This window comes from Protopterus annectens, chromosome 4.part0 (genome assembly GCF_019279795.1).
Source record: "Protopterus annectens isolate FY-2018-M chromosome 4.part0, PAN1.0, whole genome shotgun sequence".
Lineage (NCBI taxonomy): Eukaryota > Metazoa > Chordata > Ceratodontiformes > Protopteridae > Protopterus > Protopterus annectens.
In genome coordinates this window covers 1,700,784,806-1,700,806,478 of record NC_056733.1, presented here as the reverse complement: position 1 = coordinate 1,700,806,478, position 21,673 = coordinate 1,700,784,806, and the positions used below count along the sequence as shown (strand labels likewise).

Here is a 21,673-nt window from a genome sequence, read left to right as displayed (position 1 = left end):
ACGATCCATGCACTTGTGCAGTTACATTTGTGTAGGATTCAGCAGTCGTACCTGTATTGTCCGTCTGCATGGGTGTTGTGAAGTTTCGCACGTCTGTCTTAAGAAGCGTGAAGTTGGCTTTGAATAATTTTTTTTTACGGTGGTTTCCCTAATGGGGACGGGGGGGGTGGGGGCCGGGATATGGATGTCTAGGGTGATTAGCTTGTGGTCAGATCTGACTAAAGAGGAATTGACTTCTGGTGTGGAACACCGGTTGCCCATGTTGGTAATGACCAGGTCTAGGATATGCCCTTGGTAGGGATGTGGATAAGTTGATCCAAGGCATTGGAATTTTTGAATTCCAGAAAACGTTGAGCAAAACAGTTGGTACATGAGTAGTTTTCCCAGTTAATGGTGGGGTAGTTGAAATCGCCCATTATTAGGGTGTTAGGTTTTACCCTAATATTTTCCAGTGCATCAAGAAATGAGGAGTGGGAATCCTGGGGCATGGTGGGGGATCTGTATCAAGCTGCAATTTGGATTGCGGTCTTGCCCAGAGTTAGTTGCACTTGAATAATCTTGGATGCATTATGCTGAGCAGCTAGCCTGGAGGTGTGGATATCCATAATCAGTATGGACACGCCTCCCCCTTTAGTGTTTCGGTCCAGGTTAGGTGGCCGAATGGTGTGGTATGAATTATAGCCTGGTAATGCATGGGTGCTCTCTGGAGCCTTAAACCAGGTCTCTGTCACTGCACAGATGTCTATGTTCTCCATTTTAAGGAGTGCCTCGAGTGAGTGCATTTTGACGTTTAGACTTCTAGAATTGAGTAGTATTACCCTCATATTTTCCTTGCTTGTACCTGTTACGGTGGTGAGTTTGTCATTTGAAACTTGCCTAAAAAGGCACTATAGGTTTGCCAAGAGCCTTAGCCAATATCTGGAATCCCAAGGGTAACAGATTCAGGCCGTCTCTGGCAAACCATCGTGGTCTGTCGATCATGTCATCCCAGGCAGCAGATACTGGATCCCCTTAGAATGACACCAGTAGCTTAGCAAATTGTTGAAGTTAATCATTTTGTCCTTGTACTGTGGTATCATTTTGGGTGATGGCAGGATGCTATTCAGGGCTAGGGTCATACCTGACTGGGCTACAAAATCTGACCGCTCCTTCATGTCTCTTTTCATGTAGTCCAGGGAGGTCATTCACACCAACATGGATAATGACAGAGTCATATTTGTACTTGTTGTTGAGTGACCTTAGTGTATGCATTAGGTGGTGGATCCTGGCACCCGACAGGCAACTTGACAGTAACTTTCTCCTTGTTTAGCCTGGTGAGGGGAACATCAGTGTGCCTGACTATAGAGTCACCTATGACTAGAGTGTTGGGTATGTTATACCTTATGGGCTGTGGTTGAGTAGCACACTGAGTTTGTGGGCTGTGTGTCATTTGGGTTGTGTTGCGGGGTGGAGGTTGCTTGTGTTTCTGCTTTGTAGGTCCCTGTTGCTTGTGCAGATTTTTTTGAGAGCCTTCACGAATGTAGGTGTGTGTTTTGTGTTTTTATGTGTATGTTTTGGTGGCATAGGTTTTGAGGGACTATGTGATGAGTGTGGTGTGGTGCAAGTGTTCACCCCCTCCTCTTGATTGTGTAGTCCAGCCTTTTGTGATGAGAGCTTTGCTTCCATTTTGGCTATATAAGTGCATCTGTCACAGGTTGTAGTGTTGGGAGGTAGGAGGAGAGGGGGTTGTCTTTGTACATAAGGCAATTGCTGCATTGCCCCAAGATGCTCGTTTTCATCAGGTAGACGGGAGAAAAGACCGGGAGCTGACCCTTAGACATGCCTGGATGGGTGCTTATTTATTAAGTACTAAAACCTGTTTTCCTCTAGACAAGTGAGGAAAGTTGAGTGCTGTAGTACTTTGTAGCTTATTTAGTGCTTACAACAAGTTCTGAACAAGTGCTGAGCTCAAAGAAACAGATTTGAGTGGTAAAACTAAACAACTGGCTAGTTCTAAGGGAATATTTAAAGAGCAGACTTTATGGCACCGGGAATAATTTAACCCTAGCTAAGTGGCGGGGGCTCAGAAGCTTACAGATAGTCCTGGATACAGCAAATCTGTATCTGGACTAAACTACTTACAGGAAAGGCAGGAAACAAGCTTAAACTTTTTTTTTTGTAAAGTGAAGCGGGAGTAAGGAGGAGCAGAAGTCAACTCAAGGTTAAGAACTAAGTGGGTTGGCCTTTTCAAATGTTCTCCCTGTATTAGGTAGAATGAAGTAATGACACTAACCTGGGAGGAGTGTCCCAGATCAAATTTACAGCAGGGGCGGGCAACTGCAAAGCCACCAAGTATAAAAACAAGATACCAATAGGGACGGAGGGTGGGAGACAAAAATCAGAACAAACAAACCCAAACAGGTGCTTAACAAATGTAGAAAATTTCCAGTTAATACCTCACACACAGTGAAGCTAGCTAGAAAAGTATGTAGCAGACAAAAGTGCTATAAATTCATAAAAATAAGCAAAAACAGGATACGTAATGTTGTATATCGCAGATCAGGGTTTGCTCAGTGCCCTTCCTCCAATTAGCTCAGTGTGAAATGGCAGAAACACTCACAAGTTAACTTCTTAAGTAACAAGACAGTTGAAACCTAAAACAACTTTAAAAAAAGCTCGAAGGAACTAATGAGGTGCTTACTCCAAGCCGTAGTCCAGGTAACCCCAATCAGCCATTGACCATAAACATTCCCCACATCAATGAGAAAGGCAGTGACCATAGTTTTAAATTCAGGGTGATTAAGATAGTGTATAAGAGGAGGTGATGTTAACAACACGCTTGAAAATATAGAATATGCTTGGATTACAAGGCTACAAGCAGACATATATCCTGGCATCAATAATGCGATACGTATTAAGCCAGTTCTATGCAAGAAGCAACAAAAGTTGCATTAATTATATTAATTGATGTATTTGTATTGTGTTAATTGTGTTTTAATTACTGTTTTTAGTATAATTTTTAGTGGATGGGCTGTGTCACATGTTTTATTGCTGCTACTATTTATTTGAACGGATAATTGATGTTATGCTAGCAGTGAAGAAGGGGAAACCTGAAAGCTTTGCTGTTGCTGAAATAAAGTGGAGAGAATTCAACTGAGAGTTTCTGTTATGCTTTTTTCTTTGTTTGGTAATACAGCTACCATTCACATATGGTGATAACTGTTCTCATCAGGCACACTTCACATATTCAGCAGTTTGAGTATGTGCAACAAATAACTTGCTTTTTTCATTTCACTGGGGTATCTTTTAAATGGCCTGTTTAATATTGCGTAATAGCTATGTGTTTTTTTTCAGAATGTTTCCATGTGAATATATTGGAGGACACTTTCAGCCCTATTAACTCTAATGGCTCATGAGGGGCCCCACTATTTTTTGCTCCAAGTAATGAGATTACGCAACAGTATGTCCTAAACAGGATAGAGTTCACCTTGGCTTCAGGAATTGATTTTAAGTTACAGAAAGAATCCTGAAGCTACTACATGGTTTTAAACTGTGGAATATATATTGGTAAGTCTGAGGGCAACAACTGCACTGTCATCCGTAGCTGTTGTCTTCAAAACATTGTTACGTTTCTTATAACTGGGGTCCATTTGGACATCTTTCAGGTTTAGGTTTAGCCCAAGAAAGATGTTAAAGTGCCAGTATTAAGATATACAAATATTGAGTGTATCCTTTATATGAACACAGAAGTAAAAAAAATAAAATAAAATAATGCATTCAAGTAACTGTGAGTGAATTGGAATATACATCAGCTGACTATAAGAAGTTAGTGCATTTCTCTTTGTCTGTGTATATGCATGTGTGTATGTGTATACATGTATATACACACAGGCACATGCACGTAAGTATGTAGTATTTACATTTTGCTGGCTGAGTTAACTCTGTTAGGCAGAGTCCTTACTAAGAGAGGACCCAGGAAAAAATAAACATAATGGAAAAGCATAAACAGTCACAGATAATACAATTAGTTGAACAAAATATACGGTTAATCATGTATGGTATAAGACAATTTCAATAACATGCATAACAGAAAGCTGTCAGTACACGTGGCGTTGGTAAGTTTTTGGAGGGCAAATTGAGCACTAGTATTCAAAATCATATTTGATCTTTTCAAGAAGGGGGTAAGGAACTCATAATCCCATAAACTGCCTTTTCAAACAAAACAATGAATTAGGATAAGGGTCTTGAAGACTGAGAAAAGGCTGATATTACTTCAAAAGATATACCAGAAGCGGTCAGCCTGTTTGTTTGACCTCCATAGTATGGGGAAAAAGGTGTCATTGCTAAAGGAAATTTGAGGCTAGTCAGTAGCAACTAGAGACACTGAATATATAAGCAGCTATCACATTACCACACAATAGGGCAGTACACCTGCTTTTACGACTGAGTGGGCCTTGGGTGGGTGAATGGTAGCTTGGGTCACATGTTGCCTTAAAAGTGTAGTGCAGCTGGGCTCACTCAGATGAAGGACTGATGATGATGAGCAGGCTACTCCAGATGACATTACAGGTACTAGTCCTTTTTAGTATCTTACTACAGAAAATTTGGAAGGAAAAAGTGGTCTTTTGCTGATGGCATATAAAATGTTTAGACTAACTTCATTTGATGAAGGGGATTCAGCAAAGTAAATTTTACTAAGTTGTGTGCAGTGAGTGAAGCTGAATAACACTAGTGAAAGCATAGCACAGCACATTAAGTACTTGAGTAATGCTACTGCTGATGTCAGAGTAACACTTGGGAGTCAGGCTAATAATGTTGAATCCTGGACTTCTGTTTTTGACAGAATTTTGAGGCAGAGATCAGTGAAGTTGTTGCAGACAGTGCTTGGGAATCACAGGAGAGACAGCAGTTTCTTAGTGCTGGAATTGTGGAACATCTCTACCGACAGGGCCTGCTGAATGTGGCAGAGGAGATGTGTCAGGTGAGTTGTACTTTATATGATGGAGATTACTGTACTTTGTTTGGATGATCCCTATTTTTTGGCTTTGCATACGGTGCCCATGTCAGCTGGAGATGTCCTTTTCAAAATTTTGCAAGCTACTTGTAAACAGATGTTTATGTCTGAAAAACTATACATAACATAAAAGGTGAAATATAAAAACAATTCAGCACAGATTTCTCTTCACAATGTTATTAATGTGTAATCCAGAAGCAGATAATTATATAATATGTAAACATTACTATATTTATAGACACTCTGTAACCGTAGTAGGTAGACCTCAACTACAAGTGTAACTTTTGTTCATGCAGATGCTATCTTCAATTTACTGCAGAGCAGTTGTGTAGATGTTGCTTCATTTTTGAGATATTTGCATAAGTGTGATTTGTATGCATTATCTGCATATTTAATACACAAACGTAAATGTCTGGCAAGTATGAACATTTTTTGCAGCATTGTGTATGTTTTCATTTGACACCACTTCCATTTGATACCATGGAGTATCCTATGAATACCTTCTGGTTCAATTTATTAATTTACTTATTAGCATGTGGCATATATTGATAATATTTATGGAAAGTAACTTGCATTTTTTTTTCTGGTAACACTGCACTCCATTTGTCTGACAAGCCATTTGACCTATCTGGTGACTCTGCAAGTGAAATGTTGTTCCACAATGCATCCATTTGGGCACCACTTGAGATATTTACAGACATATGATATTTATGCACATCTTATTACTAGTCAAGCATAAATATCCGTAAATTTGTTTAGGCAGACTGCATGCGTCAATGACATTTACAACATAATGTAAGCTTTCATATGATGCCATGAAGTACCATATATACTGTATATTTGTTAAGTTATTAGAAATATTAATAGGTTCATGGGTGATTTCTAGGCTAACAACCTTAAGGGGCCTTTATAAGCTTAGCCATGCTTCCCATCTGTATTTGACAGACTGCGCAACCCTCTTTTTATAGGCGGTATAACTTTGGTATGAGTGGTCGAGTATTTACAAGCTTCCTGTTTCTAATGGGAAAATAGGTGGCAGGCCAGTGGTAAACTGATGATTACCCAGCAACTGACCTAAGTTGTGCTTGAAAAAGTGCAGGGATGAACTCTGCTTCAAATGATTGGAAGAGTATTCCAACGAAGAGGTAGTCTGTGAACGTACATGTCCCTCCAACTTGTCTTGTGTTGCAGATGTGATTCATGTCCCTAGATCTGGTGTTTCTAATGCTGTTTGTCTACTGGATGTGCAACAGATCCATAAGGACTGGTTCAAAGGCTTCTTTGAAGGCCAGGCATAGATCGCTCCTCAGTAGTCTGTAGGTGACAACACAAGGGTAAGGCTTTGAGGCAATCTGTGTAGAACAGTTTCTACCATGTATTCTAATTGTAAAAAAACTCTGAGGACACTCCAGTTGTTGCATATGCATGGTCACATACATAATGAAGGGGGCATTATGTTCATGATTGGTCAGATGTGAGTTGAGTACAATGGAATCATGACCTGTTCAGGCCAAGATACCATACCTTTGATTATAAGTTGTGCAGTGTAGAAAGATTTCCTTGCAGCAGTAGACACATGATGGTCAAAGGCCAAGTTGCTGTCTGCATGCTTCCAAATCCCTGACCACAGGGTCAGCTGTTAAGGGTGTATTATCAATGTGGTATTTTTCAGTGGTGGTAATCTTTCTGAAAGATCCTGATATGCATTTTTTGGCATTTAGTATTAGATCATGACTCTGGCACGAGTTATTAGTCTGTGTCAGGCTTTCTTAGTGGATGATTGTTTTTTGGTGAGAGTGTATAACTGCTCCTAGTTTGCAGCCATCTGAACTTGGTTAGCCAGAGGCCTTTGACATTTGCTTGGACTTCAGAGAAGTAGGCTCCAAAAAGAAACCGCCCCAACACCAAGCCAATGGGGACTCTACTAGTGACTGGCTTTTTTGTGGAGGTACTCGCCTATCCTGATTTGTGTCCTGATTTTGCCAGCTGGCTGTCCAGCAGATGTACTTAGGGGTTCATACATAGCTTTGTGAGATTGTCGACTGTGAGTTGGGTGTTGAATGCTTTGGCCAGGTCAAGGTAGGTAGTATGCACTGTTTTGTCCTCATCCATTACTTTGGTGATCTTCTTAAAGAGATGTACCTGTACCACACTGAGTAGCCAAGACCTGCCCTTGAGGAAACCAAACTGGGTTGGATCCAGTGTCTAAGGATTTCGTATGTTTGTCAGGTTGATTATTCTTTTCATGGCCTTGCATATTAGACTAATCGGGCTTGTGGGTCAGTAGTTTCCTTTGTTTGTGGATAGCCTGGTGTTGTGCAGAGGGATAAGTTTAGAGTGTTCCATTCACTTGACGTCTGATACATTTATGGTTTGAAGTGACCATTGCGAACATTACACATTGAGGAATGCAACAACTTCCCCCATGTTGGTGAGGACTAGGTGAAGTATGTTTTCCCCCCTAGTGGGTGTACTGTCCAGGTGTTCCAGGGCAGTAGGAATCTTTGAGCCTGCAAGTTTGAGATTGTGTGCCCATTGACCACCTTTTACCTTAATATGTGGCAAGGGTTATACAGGGCTGTATTGTATTTTGATAATGTAGGGAAGAGTGGAGGTGAGGAATAATTGCTTTTTAAAATAATGAAATTGGAAATATGTGCTTTCAGTTTTATTGTATTGGCTTACAGTTGCACAGGCTCACTACTTATTACCTGCATTTGTGCATCCATGTAAGCCATTAAGTTGTGAAGAAATACTTAATGGAAAAACAGAATGCATATACTTCCTGTAGGGATAACAGGGACACACTGTCTTTTGTGCAGGCACTGTAGGTGCAGTTGTGATTGCACAAGTCACCAATTAGGTGGGGATGAGTTAAAATGGCACTCTTCTCCCTCTTACAGACAGATGAAGCCCTAACTGAAACCATCGACGCAGCTTCAGGTAGTAAGCACAGATGCTTAGGGAAACAGTTGAGGGTGATTGTGTAAATTAAGACACACCAGGATGGCACAGTAGCAAGTGCCAGTTCTGCTGTTGCTGGAGTTGTGATCCGGCTGCAGAGACATGGGATTATTGCCGCCCACATAGTCATTTATTTGGAGCATTTTTTGTCAAGTGAGGTATGTTTCACAATGACAGAATAAGAAGGCATGCCTGTCAAATGTCCCAGGTTTTTTAACCCATATTTTCAACTTTCCCTTAATAAATTTTTTGATTGACTACACTTCTCTGTGATTTACTATAAAATCAGTAATGCCAGACATTAGAGTTTTGTGCTTATTGTTCAGAAAGTGCATGTTCCTGTGAAAGCTGCTGTCCTGTTAACATAGGTGATTTAGAGTAAAAAAAAATGTCCCTGATGTTTTGGGCCTTTGCTTCCTTCCCTACCATCATTTTGAAGCTTTGACTAGAATTCTCGAGAAAAATTGAGAGGTACAAAATAAGAACTGTTATAGGGATTGACAAAAACAAGAACAGATTATGCTTTGGCGTTTGTTTTCTGAAAGGTAAACTGGCATTATTCATCAGTGGTTTGCCAGAAAATCTGAAATGTACACCTTTGTCTTCCATAACAAATACTGAAACATATTTCATCGAAATAACCTGATAAAAGTACAAAGTAGCACATTTTAAGTGTGCTGTGAGCTTGCTAGTTTATTTGTACATTATCAATGCACTTGTTGCACTTTCCTGGAAGTAGGACTCCACATTTTGGAGCTGGAAAATTGAGAGTGATGCTTCTGAACACTAAGGATAAAACTGTGGAATCTGACAACACTAGCTGGTGATTTACCAGAGTATCAACAATTGTACAAAGAACAGGGCTAAAACAAGAGGCAAAATTGGAGACATCCTGCAAAGTTCTGGACAGCCCACATCAGGATGTCAAGTCACCACCCTTACTTGCACAGATGTGTCCTAAACTACACAACTGCCCAGCTGGGGAATTATAGAAGTGACCAGAAAATGCCAGCTTGGCCCATCACAGGGGAAGGGAAGTTTTATGGTTCTGTTGTATTGGCATGTGGTAGTGGAAGTGTAAAGAGCAAGATGGGTTTTCTGGCTTGCCAGGCAGCATGTTCTAACGCGATATCATTGTGTGCATGGTTGTCACATGCATGCTACACAATCAGACTACAATTGCAGGCCCATTTCTCCATTGTGCTTTTCAGATTGCTATGAGAGAAGACATTTAGGTGCTATATTGTGCTTTTCAGATTGCTGTGAGGGAAGACATTTAGGTGGTGGTATACATCAGTCTTCTGCTGGATGGTAGCTTAAGTTTGCATCTGTGTGCCCTCACAGTGCCTTCCAGTTTGAGAAGGAATAAGCAATGAATGAGCTGCCATGGTATGGGAAGGCCAGATGGTTATGTGATGGGAGGAAAATATTAAAAATAAAAAACATAAAAAAAAAAAAAAAGGTCATAATCCAATTTCTTGCACATGTAGTTCCCTTTCAACATCTAAACTTTACATCTGGCAAACCAGTCTAGTGTTTCCATTGGACTAAACAATATCCATTGGAGATGCAGCATGTTCTCTTCTGTACTTTTGAAGGCCAAAGAAGCTTTTGCAGAAATGAGTGGAGTTGTGACTGGACATTTGTCATTGTTGGTCAGAATTGTTTTCTCTGCTGCCACTTCAGTGAAAATATATTTTTTCAATGCACGTTCCTTTTGGGATAAAAGTCTGGTGTTCTTCGTGTTTCACTGTTGCAGTCATCACATTTGGGTTATCTGCCTGCAGGTAGCCTTCAGCTGGCCTGAATACCAGAGTCTTCGTATTTCTTCATCAGATGCTGTCGCTTCTTCCTTGATGTCAGGTCGTCAGGGGTATAAAACATGCATCTGATGCCATTACATCAGTCTTTCTTGCCATGCGGTGCCTGAAGCAGAAGCAGTTCTCAAGTGCCAGTCGGCCGACTCCTGAAATTTTCGTTTTCGAGTTTCAGACCCAAAGTCTTCAAAAAAGCTAAGTACCCCGTTGAGGATCCTTTTTCTTGCTTTAACCAATGTCAGTAAAAGTTAACAATTGTCTTACCTGTGGAAAGCAAATACCTCATAGAGATTTTCATTCCTACTGCATCCCTTGTTTAGGCCCAGACCACGACTTCCCTCGTTGTCAGATTTGTGCCTTGTTCAGAGCCTGAACTATTCTTCATTGGGCTATTTTTGCAGCTAATTATTTTCGTACTCATTCTGTGTACTCCAAAATGGCTTCATCAAGCCATCTGACTACCGATATTCTGAAAAAACGTAAGGATAAAGACAGGGATAGACTGCATAGGACCAAAACTGCCGACGATGCTTCCGTTAAGCTAGTCACCAGTCTGCCGGTACTCAGTGAGGTGCTTTTGCAGCCCCTGATACCTGCCACTTTTGATTCGCAGGCCTCTACTGAGACTCATTCGGAGTCCGGTATGTCATGAGATGCTTCGAATGTGGAACCTGCGGATGTCTCTACCTTGGATGGGTCCAGAGCCGCTGTGCAGGCACCAGCTTCTGAGGGTGTATTCAGGCCTACAGACATTCATATTAAACCGGCATCATTTTCATCCAGGCCAAAAACTCGCACCACGCCTAAAAAACCGACAACCAAATCGCAGACTCTGGCCCATATGCCTAAAAAACAAATGCTTAGAATGGCTGAAGACCTTATTACCTTAATTAGGGGAAGTCAGCCTTCCCCCTCTAACAGACCTAGAACTGATTTTCTTTCTGATTCTTCTGATCAGGAATCTGATATTTCTGCTCCTTCTGATTACCAGGATTTGCCCTTATCTACTTATGAGGATTCTGATGTAGAGGATTCTGTTCCCTCTGCTTCCCCTCCTGAGGATTTTTCTTTTGGTGAAACCTTGCACACTCTTAGGGAGCATTTCTGCTGGGAAAGCCAGGATTACTCTGACTCCAAAAAGAGACTTTGGGAATTCTTACTACTACCTCGACATAGGCCTTTAACTATCCCTCCTGTTCTGGACATTGTAGACAATGCTTTCTTGGAATCTAGCCTTACCCCAGATACTTTACCTCCAGCTCCCAGAAAACCTGACAGGCACTACAGAGTACCTGACTCTCACAGGTTCCTCTTCAAGAATCCTTCATTGGATCCAGAGACCATTTCCCAAGGACCAAAAGGCATTAAGGCTACTGCTGATGGAGATTCTAGAGCCTTAGACAGATGGGGTAAGAAGGTATACACTTCTGCTACTTTGGCCATTAGGGCTTTAAATTTCCAGTTTCATATGGTAAAGTATCAGCAGCATGTTATGGGGCTACTTAAACAGAAAATTATGTTGATTCCTGACTGTACTGAACATAATTACAGGATTTAATGCATTCTGCAGAACAAGTTGGTAAACATACTTTGCAATGTGGTTTTGACGCCTTAGAAGCATCTTGCAGGGCTGCTGTCACTGGGTCTGTAATTAGAAGGCATGCTTGGCTTAAGGAACAAAACTTGCCAGATCATGTAAAAGCTAAATTACTGGATGCTCCCTTAAACCAAGATCGCCTTTTTGGCAACAAAGCAGAAGAAGTCCTCAAAAGGATGGAGGAAAAAGCTAGATCTATGCAAACTGTTAAAGATTTCCTACAAGTGCAACCTCCCAGATTCAGTAGGCATTGGTCTTCCAAGAACTGGTCCTTTCCAGCCTCTTCTAGGCCTTCTCAGTACAAATCCAGGAACAGCAGACCACTTAAGTTACAGTCTCAGGCTATGCACAGACCTAAACAATGTGGGACTCCCATTTCCAAAGCAGGGAGTAGTAAGCCACCCCCCCTATGGAAAAAATGACACGATGACTTAACCTTAACCCTTCCAAGCCCTGCTCAACTACCTGCTGCCTTAGGAGGAAAGCTCGCCCTGCATGCAAAAAACTGGGAACTCATTACCCAGCACACATGGGTTTTGAACATAGTTTCCTAAGGATAAAGATTCCACTTCCACACACTACCAACCCCAAATGGTTGGCCAGACCTACCCCCAAACCAATGGGCAGAGGCCCAACAGCAGGTTCTCTCTCTTCTAAATATCAGGGCTATTCAACCTTGTCCCAGCAGAACAAAAGGGACAAGGTTTTTATTCAAGACTTTTTATGGTACCCAGAAAAGACCACTCCTGCCATCCCATCCTGGACCTCTCTATTCTCAACACCTTTCTGGTAGTTCCAAAATTCAAAATGCTAACTCTGCAACAGCTTCTACCCATGCTAGCCAGGGATGCCTGGCTGAGAACCCTAGACTTAAAGGAAGCTTACCTCCATGTCCCAATAAGGGAATCTTGCAGGAAATACCTATGCTTCAAGGGGGACTCCATGCACTGTCAGTTCTCTGGACTTCCCTATGGCTTATCTACTGTGCTCAGGGTATTCACAAAGTGTCTAGCTCCAGCCATTGCATTTTGCAGGCAACGAAATATTAAAATTTACCCATACTTGGACAATTGTCTTATTCAGGCAGAAAGCCAAGACTTGCTATTACACCTGGCATTTGTAAAGAGACTTTTAACCTCTCTCGGGTACACCATCAACTAAAAGAAATCTCACTTAGTACCCTGCCAACAGATTGTATTCCTGGGAGCAAGCTTGAACACAACTTCCCAGATGGCATTCTTCACTCCGGAGAAACAAGTTTATTTGGCAACCTGCTTCAAACTATTGGCCACAAAACCCCAGCTATCTGCAAGGAAAATACTGCAAGCCCTGGAGTTTATGGCCTCTTGCATTTTACTAATTCCATATGCAAGACTGCATATGAAGAACCTCCAATGGTATGTAAAAAGCCTATGGTGTCAGCATTCTCAGGACCTGGAAACCATGATTTCTCTCATTCCTTGTATGAAGACAGAGTTCATTTGGTGGGCAGAGGCCTGCTACCACAACAAGGGACTCCCTTTCACTCTACCCCCTGCCACCCAAACCCTAACAGATGCATCAGACTATGCATGGGGGACTCGCATGGCAGGGCAGTGCATTCAGGGCAGATTGAACCCAAGACAGATGCACCTGCATATCAATCAAAAGGAAATGTTAGCTGTACAGAATGCTCTGACAGCCTTCAAAGACAGTATTCTTCCAGGACAACTATTGGTAAAGACAGACAAGACCACAGTTATGTGGTACATAAACAATCAGGGGGGAACCCACTCGTACCCTCTCTGCAGATCAGCTATGGCTCTGTGGAACACAGCCTTGAGCTACCAAGTACACCTGCATGCTCAATTCCTGCCAGGCAAACTAAATTCACTGGCAGATGACCTAAGCAGAAATCTCATGGACCCACATGAATGGAAACTAGAACCCAAAAACCCCTTGAGAAACAAATGGGGGACTCCAGATGTAGACCGGTTTGCCTCCCCTCAAAACTACCAGTTGCATAAATTCTGCACACGAACTCCCCACAGCCAAGCTTGGAAAGTGGATGCCCTGTCCTTCACCTGGGAAAGCCTCTCAGTTTATGCCTTTCCCCCTCTGCCTCTCCTTTCGAAGGTCCTACTAAAGATCAAACAGGACAAGCCAAGGACCGTACTGATTGCACCAGACTGGCCACGCCAGAACTGGTGTACCCCCTCTTGTGCAGTATGACACTGTTACAACCATGGCACCTGCCGCAGGTGGGCCAGGTTCTGCACCCTCCGCTTCAAACCCTGAACCTTGCAGTCTAGCTAATTCCTTGAGCGTTCTGCTAGCATCCCTCAGTAAGCAGGTACTGGATGTCATTATGGAGGCAAGAAGGCCTAGTACTAGAAAATACTATGCTGAAAAATGGAAAAGATGCTGTTCCTGGAGCCTAGCTCAGGGGATGGGCACAGCGGTGCCCAGCTTACATCATATTCTACAGTACTTAACAGAAATGCTCCACAAGGGCCTATCCTTCTCGTCAGTTAAAATTCATGCCTCCGCCATTTCAGCACATTATAATACTGAGCCACTCCTCTTCTCTCACCCCTTGCTAAAGCAATTCCTTAGAGGGGCAAAATATTTAAGACCCCTCAGGAGGGCTCCCACTCCAGCCTGAGACCTTAACTTTGTATTGGAAAAGGTCACTCTTCCCCCCTTTGAATCAGCTGCTACAGCAGAGTTGAAATTCCTTTCTTGGAAAACAGCCTTCCTTCTAGCCATTACTTCAGCTAGAAGAGTGTCTGAATTACAGGCCCTCATGGCAGTGGAACCCTTCATTATCTTCCATGCGGACAGGGTTTCTCTCAGGACTAATCCTTCTTTAATGCCTAAGCTGGTGTCTTAATCAGTCCATTTGTTTGCCTACCTTTTTCCCTAATCCACAAAACAAAGGGGAATGAATACTGCACTCTCTGGACATGCACTAACTACTTAGGCTTAGTCCTGTCCAAATAGAATCTATCAGAAAATCTGAACAGCTGCTGGTTACCTTTGCTGCAGGAGCAGAGGGCAAGGCTATTTCAAAGCAAACCATTTCCGAATGGATAAGCCCATTGTATCCATTTCTGCTACAAGCACCATGGAAAACCTACCCACAGGGGATAAGATCACATTCCACCAGGGCTGCATCTACATCTGTGGCATTTCTGAGAGGGGTCCCTACCAGGGGCATCCTAGATGCTGCTACCTGGAGCTCTGTACATGCCTTCACCAAGCATTACCACTTGCCTATCTTTTCTAAATCCAGAGTTGGATTTGCCTCTGCAGTCTTGCAGGGATTAATAGCTGGTCCTAATGCTCTTTAACTTCCTCCTCCCTTCTTTAGCTTTGGGAATCTACCCAAATGTGATGACTGCAACAGTGGATACACTCTAACATCTACATTTATGGCAAGTGTTATGGCAAGTGTACACAACTGTACTTTTTTGTAACACTTTTTTTTCCTCTTGAAACTGCTCCTGCAGCACATCAAAATACAGATTTTACTTTTATTTTTTATATTCCTTATAGAGGTGTGCATTGGCAGCTGTGAAGTGACTTCAAAGCAACTGCGGGAGGGAACTGCATTTAGAAACTGAGTAGGTCTGCTCTGTCCTCATGTCTTTTGTCTTATACTGCGCATCCTGCAGCCTGTCCTCGGACACTTTAATTCCATCTACCTTGGTATGCTGCCTATGTTCCTATTGGAAAGGGGAAGTTTGTAAATACTCAACCTCTCATACCAAAGTTTAGGGTTTACGTAATGTTTGGTTATAGTTTACATGGTTTGCTAATAGAGTTTAAGCCTGCTTTCATCATCATTCCAAAGAATAGGGAATTGGAGGCATTCTACCAGCTTCTGTAAAGAAATTCAACAGATGGCACAAAAATCTCTATCTGGTTGCAAGGCAAATACAATAAGGAAAATAGTTCTCAGATACCTTACATAAGGGATGCCAGCAGCAACCTGCTCACCATTCCAGAGAACATGAAAGTCAGAGGGAGTACTTTCAGCAGATACTGAGTGAAGAAAACTCCACAAACTGTGCTGCCCAATACAGTGTACAATGAAAGTGGAAGATGAGCCTACCCTGAAAGAATTAATGTCATCACTAAGAAAAAATGAGGTGAGTGAAAGGAGCAGCCACAGATGAGGTGAAAGAAGACATAATCAAGAGTTTGGGTGTGCTAGGGGAAAAATGGCTCATGTGGGTACTCCTAGCACTATAGGGAAAAAGGTGAATTACAGATGAGTGGTATTGTAGTGCTAGTATACAAGAACAAAGGGGACATTAACAACTGTGGACAATAAAGAGGCATGAACTCCTGTCACACAGGATGAAAGTGCTGGAGATGGTGAATGATAAATGAGTACACAGAGTAATAGAAAGATGGGAAACGTGCTACATCCTGACCTGTATCTGAACTGGTCAACTGACCTGATGTTTGCAGTGAGACATATAGCTGAGAAGAAGCTAGGGGTGAATGAGTACAGCTGGGCATTCCTAGAGTTTGAAAAAACATATGATGAGGTCCCAAGAAAGCAGATTTTGGCAGTCCTACGATGATTCAAAGTCCCAGAAGCATTGGTAGATTTAGTGCAGACTATGTGTAAGGACCCACTGACACACGTATGAACAGTGTTTGGACACAGAGGGGTTTCCAGTGGGAATGGTTGTGCATCAGGATTCTGCTCTGAGCCCACTGCTACCCATACTGGTGATGGGCTACATTAACAGAGGTCAGCTGGGGAAAATCTGCAAAGTTGCTGTATACAAGCACAAGTCAGTGTGTCATTACAAGCAGAATCTGAACAGAAACTTCAGCAAATGATAGGGAAATGAAATGCAAAATTGAAGGCACATGGGATGAAACAGAGTACAGACAAGTCTGTTGTCATGGCAGCAAAGTGAGGGAACCTCTTCAAGTAGGGTGGTACAAAGCAGGCCTGAGCCCATAAGACCTACTAAGCCTGCTTTCGTCACCATCCTGGTCAGTCCCATTTTTCCACATGAGGTCAGAGTGTCGTGTCAACTGTCACCATCTCTCTCGATTCAATGCCACTCTCATACCTTCTTTGACAGTCATGCCTGACTGCTGCAGGTCTTCTCTCACACAGTCCATCTGTCTCTTTGCTGGACACCCTTGTTTTATTTTGCCTTCTTCCTGTCTAGCCCAAATCTTCACCAGACTATCTTCTGTTTTTTTGCACGTGCCCAAACTACTATAATCTGTTCTCTTTGACCTTCTGTGCAGTTGGAACTACTTTGGCTTCTGCGCTGTCCACATGCTTTTGTCTTTCCCATAGTGTGCATCCTACAATCTGTCTCCATCACCTGTAGTTTCTTCAGCTGCTCTGCCTTGCTCCTCAGGCATCTGTACTGTACAGTAGTACTGGTCGCACCACTGTTTTGTACACCTTACTTTTCATCTTTGGCATTCTTCTGTTATAAACTACCCCTGCCACTCTGTCGCATTTGGTTGCAGCCCCTCAGATTCTAGCTTTCACCTCCTCATTCAGACTTCACTTCTCCTCCACCACCCCTCTCAAATACTTGAAGCTGTTAACCTATTCCATTATTTTCCCTTCTGTCTCAGTTTTTAGCTTTTTCTGAGTTCCCCCCATTTGCTGCCATTACCACTGTCTTATCTGTTATCAGTTTCATCCCATGTTGCCTTCAGTTTTGCATTCCATTCCCCTCTTTTGCTGAAGTTCTTGCACAGAGTCTGCCTATAATGCCACATCATCTGCATATATCAACTTTCTTAATCTATCCCTTCCAGCCTGTTTGCTGAGGTAGTCCATCACCATTATGAGCAGCTCTAGGCTCAGAGGTGAACCACGATGCAGTCCCACTTCTACTAGAAATCCCTCTGTGAGACCGAACACTGTTTGTACTCGAGTCCTTGGGTCCTTGTACATAAGCCTACACTAATTCTACCAATGTTTCTGTGATGTTGACCCAGTGCAGGACTGCCCAAATCAGCTTTCCTGGGACCTTGTCATATGCTTTCTCCAAGTCTAGAAATGCCCAATTTTACTCTTTCCTCAACTCTAGCTTCTCCACTATTAGTCTCACTGCTAGCATTGTGTCTGTTATGCTGCATCCTGATCTGAATAGAAACTACTGTTCTACCATTATACTTTGTACTACTCTGCATTTATCTGTCAGCCTTTCTAGAACTTTCATAGAGTGTGACAGGAATTTGATACCTCTGTACTGCCCACAGTTGTGGATGTCCCTTTTGTTGTTGCACTACACATTTCTCTCCGAACTGCTATGAGTACCCTCAGGAGCCATTTCTCCTCGATCTCACCCAACATCTTAATCCTAACTTTTTTCTTAGTACTGATCTAATTTTTCTAGGGTGGACTCCTCTTCATCGTAGGCTGCGTCTGGGTTAGTACAGCTTCTGTGGGGTTTTCTCCAGAAGCTGCTGAAAGTACTCCTTCTGTCTGTTCTGATTTCCTGTGGGCTGTTGAGAAGGTTGTTAATGGCATCTCTTATGAAGGGAGTCTGACTATCTTCTTTATCTTTCCATCTTTCCCTTGCTAGCTGATAGTTTCTTTGTGCCATCTGTTGAGCCACATTCCAGAAGCTGGTAGAGTACCTCTGATGCCTTGTTCTTTGCTATTGCAAATCTTCTCTTAACCTCTTTGTTGCCAGCCAATATTTTCTTCTTAGCCTGGTCAGTCTTTTCTATCTCCCACTTTTTCAACCACTCTCTTTCTTTTGATGACTTCCTGGACTTTCATTCCACCACCAGCTTTCTTTATGTACGTCATTTCCATGTCTGGCTTGGCTACATACTGTTCTGCAATCCTCACACATGCTGTATTGAGGCCTTGCTATTGAACTTCATCTATTTCCTGTTCTTCGTAAGGTGCTAGAGCCCTTAGTAATTCCATGAACTGTTGTGCTTTCTCTCTAGTCAGCTTCCAGGTCTTCATCCTAGTCTGTGTTGACCTCGGAACCTTCTCTGACCACTGCTTTCAGACACCATTGGTTTATGCTGTGGGCCAACTGTTTCACTGGGGATATCTTGGCAAGCGCTAATTCTACCCCAGTGCCCTTTACGTACTTTGAGAAAGTCTACCTAAGGTCTATGTTGGGCACTCTTGTATGTGATCTTGTGATTGTTTCTGCCACTGAACCATGTGTTGGCCACCATCAAGCCATTTGCCAGACAGAAATCTAGAATGGTCTATCCTTTATGAATGTGACTTATCCCATGCAGATGAAGGCAGTTCTCATATCCTATTCTCTATAGCCTGATATTTGCATTGAATTCACCCAATGTCAACAGCAGTTCTTGCAAACACTTCTGGAACAACGTTAACCTATATACAGGAAGAAAACCTTCTCATGATATCCTTTCTGCAAACACCATTCAGTGTGGACCAGTAAAACTTTTCTCCAGAGGATTTTCTGCAAACACCATTCAGTGTGGAACAGTAAAACTTCTCTCCAGAGGATTTTCTTAAAGAATTTAGGAATCTCCAATTAGTAAACTCCACACCCCCCCACAGGTCATGCATTGCTTACCCCTCCACCATTTATTCCCCTCTTCAAATGCATGCAGCCCAAAGAAGTCTCTATTCTACTTGAAAATACTGACACCCCTCCTGGATCTGAAAACAAACTCCTGGTTCATATATCACTACAGAGAACATCTATGTCTTCCTATCACCTACAGATTATGTTGCACACAAAACATCATGCCACAGGATTGGAAAACTGCTCTAATTAAATCCTTCTGAAAGCAAACCAACCCAAAATATACCTCTCTCTTCCATCCAGTATCAGTCCTTCCACTTCCAATTCTGAGTAAACATCTTGAAAAGAGAGTCTACACCCAACTCTCCATCTACATCCAGCAGTATCACCTGCTGTCATCCAACCAACATGGATTCTGGTCTGGACAAAGTACTATTACAGCAGTTCATTCCCTAATAGATGACATCCTGCTAAACTCTGCTAGTGGTCTTCTTACAGGTGCCCTATTTATAGACCAGACAAAGGCATTTGACCTCCTTGACCATGGTCTTCTCCAGAACAAGCTAGCTGAAATTGGTATCGGTCCAGACACTGATCCCTGGTTTAAAAAATTTCTCACTGACAGATCCTTCAGAGTTAAAATAGGATCCTCTTAATCGGAATCTGTACCTATTGCCAAAGGTATAGCACAAGGGCCTATTTTTGCCCCCTCCTCTTCTCCATGTTCGTTAACAAACTTCCTTGTGACCTTCCCATCTCCCACTTTTCCTCTGTGCTGATGACACAGTTATTAACCGATCAGGTCACTCTCACACTAACGTGCAGTACCAACTCCAGTCAGACTTACATGAGCTTCACAAGTGGCTCATAAACTACTTCTCAAACATTCTGTAGATCAATGAATGTGTATGTACCTTTAAGAAGCTATCCAAGGGCTTGCACTAGAATGTAAATACTGCGCACGTGCGAGTCTGACTTGCCCTTCTGTAGTTAGCTGTTGAGATGTGAACATGCATGTATGTAAGCTGTCTGGTAGTTCGTTTGTATTTAAAGATGCTGCTATCCATCCTGATGTTTCTATGTATTAAAGCATCTGAATGAAGCCCCAAGCCTTCTTATTTGTGTTAGCGATGAATGAGCGACATGGTGCCAATAGTGGCATGTCTAATGGGCATGAAGTCAGAACCGGCATATCCAAGGGGCATGAAGTTTGAGACATCATAGCTGAAACGATTAGAGGCACTTGACTACGGTTGGAGGAATGTACAGGAGCGAACCCTCATAAGAAGGGGTAAAACTTCGTAAAACAGGTCAGAAACAAATGTAAATATTAAATCTTGCTCAGCACTATTTCTTCGTATAATATCAAAAGAGCATTCTAAATGATATTTGCATAAACAGTACATTATTGCTAAAAATATTTGCATTACTATGGAAAATGTTTGAAATAAATTTTGAATTGCATAAAACTAATAAAATAAAGGAAAACTACCGTATTTTCGCAACACAGATCTATTTTTTTGTATTAAGCGAAAGTATCTGAGTTTTCTGAAGTGTATAAAGTGTTTGCATGTTTGTGCAGTGTTACAGTAAAGCTGTTTTGCACAGTACAGCCATTGCAAGGCATATTTCGCAAAGTACAGCCATTACAGAGCATATTTCGCAAAGTATTTTGAAGAGTTTATTGTGCATTTGAATGTTGTTACAAGCTCACAGAACAGTTTGTTCATATGTAATTACAAGGGCCATATTTTCAGTGTGTTTACATACTTTGTGGGCATGGCAGACAGATTTCAAAAGCCCAATGAACTTGTGTTTCACATTAATATTGCCGAGAACTGGAGAGTGTTTGAGCAAGAGTACGACATTTTCTTACAGGCTGCATTTTCTGATAAAGATGACCATACAAAGGCATTTATTCTACTTTAATTTAGCCAGGTCAGAAGCCATTGAAAGGGAGTGCTCATTTGTGTATGCACTTGCTGTTTATGCTGGAGAGGGGGAAACCATCATGTTGTTCAGCTGAGTCAATGGAGGACCCAAAGTGCTTAAAACATAAATATAAAAAAATGTGTAATCCAAGACAAATGTTGCAATGGAAAGGCACTTATTTTACACAAGGGATCAAAAGCCTGGTAAAACTTTTGCAGCATATGTACCTGACCTGAGAAATAAAGGTAAAATGTGCAGATTTGGTGACTTTTTTTTTTTTTTTTTTCAAATATAATTTTTATTGTATTTCACTTCTATTTAAATACAAGAAAAGAATGACGCAGAAAATATACATACAAGCTACTTGGAATATCAAATTTCAGTCATCCAAATATGATATACATAACATAAATCATCAATGTTAGGGTAACAATTATACAGAATTGTCTAATAATCAAGCTGCTCTTAATGAGCTGTAAAACCGACATTTACATAAAGATAGTATACAACATACTGAAAATGTGACATTAAAACATTGCAACCAGATATTCTAGTTTACCTAAATAAACATTCTGTCTTTTACTAACTACAATATATACATTGATGTCACCTTAATGTTCATCTTATATGTGTTTGCCATGACCTGTACACTGTTATTGTGGGTATTTCTATAATAATTGCCTTTAGTTTCCCTTAATTATGTAAAGTAATATTGATGGTAAAGTCCCTTGGTCATAAATCAATTTTGTCCTAGGATTTCTAAAAGTGTTTTCCAATGTTTCTGATAGTAAGATAGTTTTTTTTTGGCTTCTTGTAATTAATTTGCTGGCTAATAAGTATTTTATAGCCATTCCTTTAAATCCTT

General features: G+C 41.7%; 1 protein-coding gene across 5 annotated transcripts in view; it reads left to right on the top strand.

Moving 5' to 3' along the window:
* Nucleotides 1–21,673, top strand: part of RMND5B (required for meiotic nuclear division 5 homolog B) — a 993,687-nt gene that overhangs the window by 315,103 nt on the left and 656,911 nt on the right. For all 5 annotated transcript variants that reach the window (XM_044069428.1, XM_044069429.1, XM_044069427.1 and 2 more), the window contains exon 4: nt 4,823–4,960. In XM_044069428.1, the coding sequence (XP_043925363.1) occupies nt 4,823–4,960 (138 nt within the window). The remainder of the gene's footprint in view (nt 1–4,822; nt 4,961–21,673) is intronic.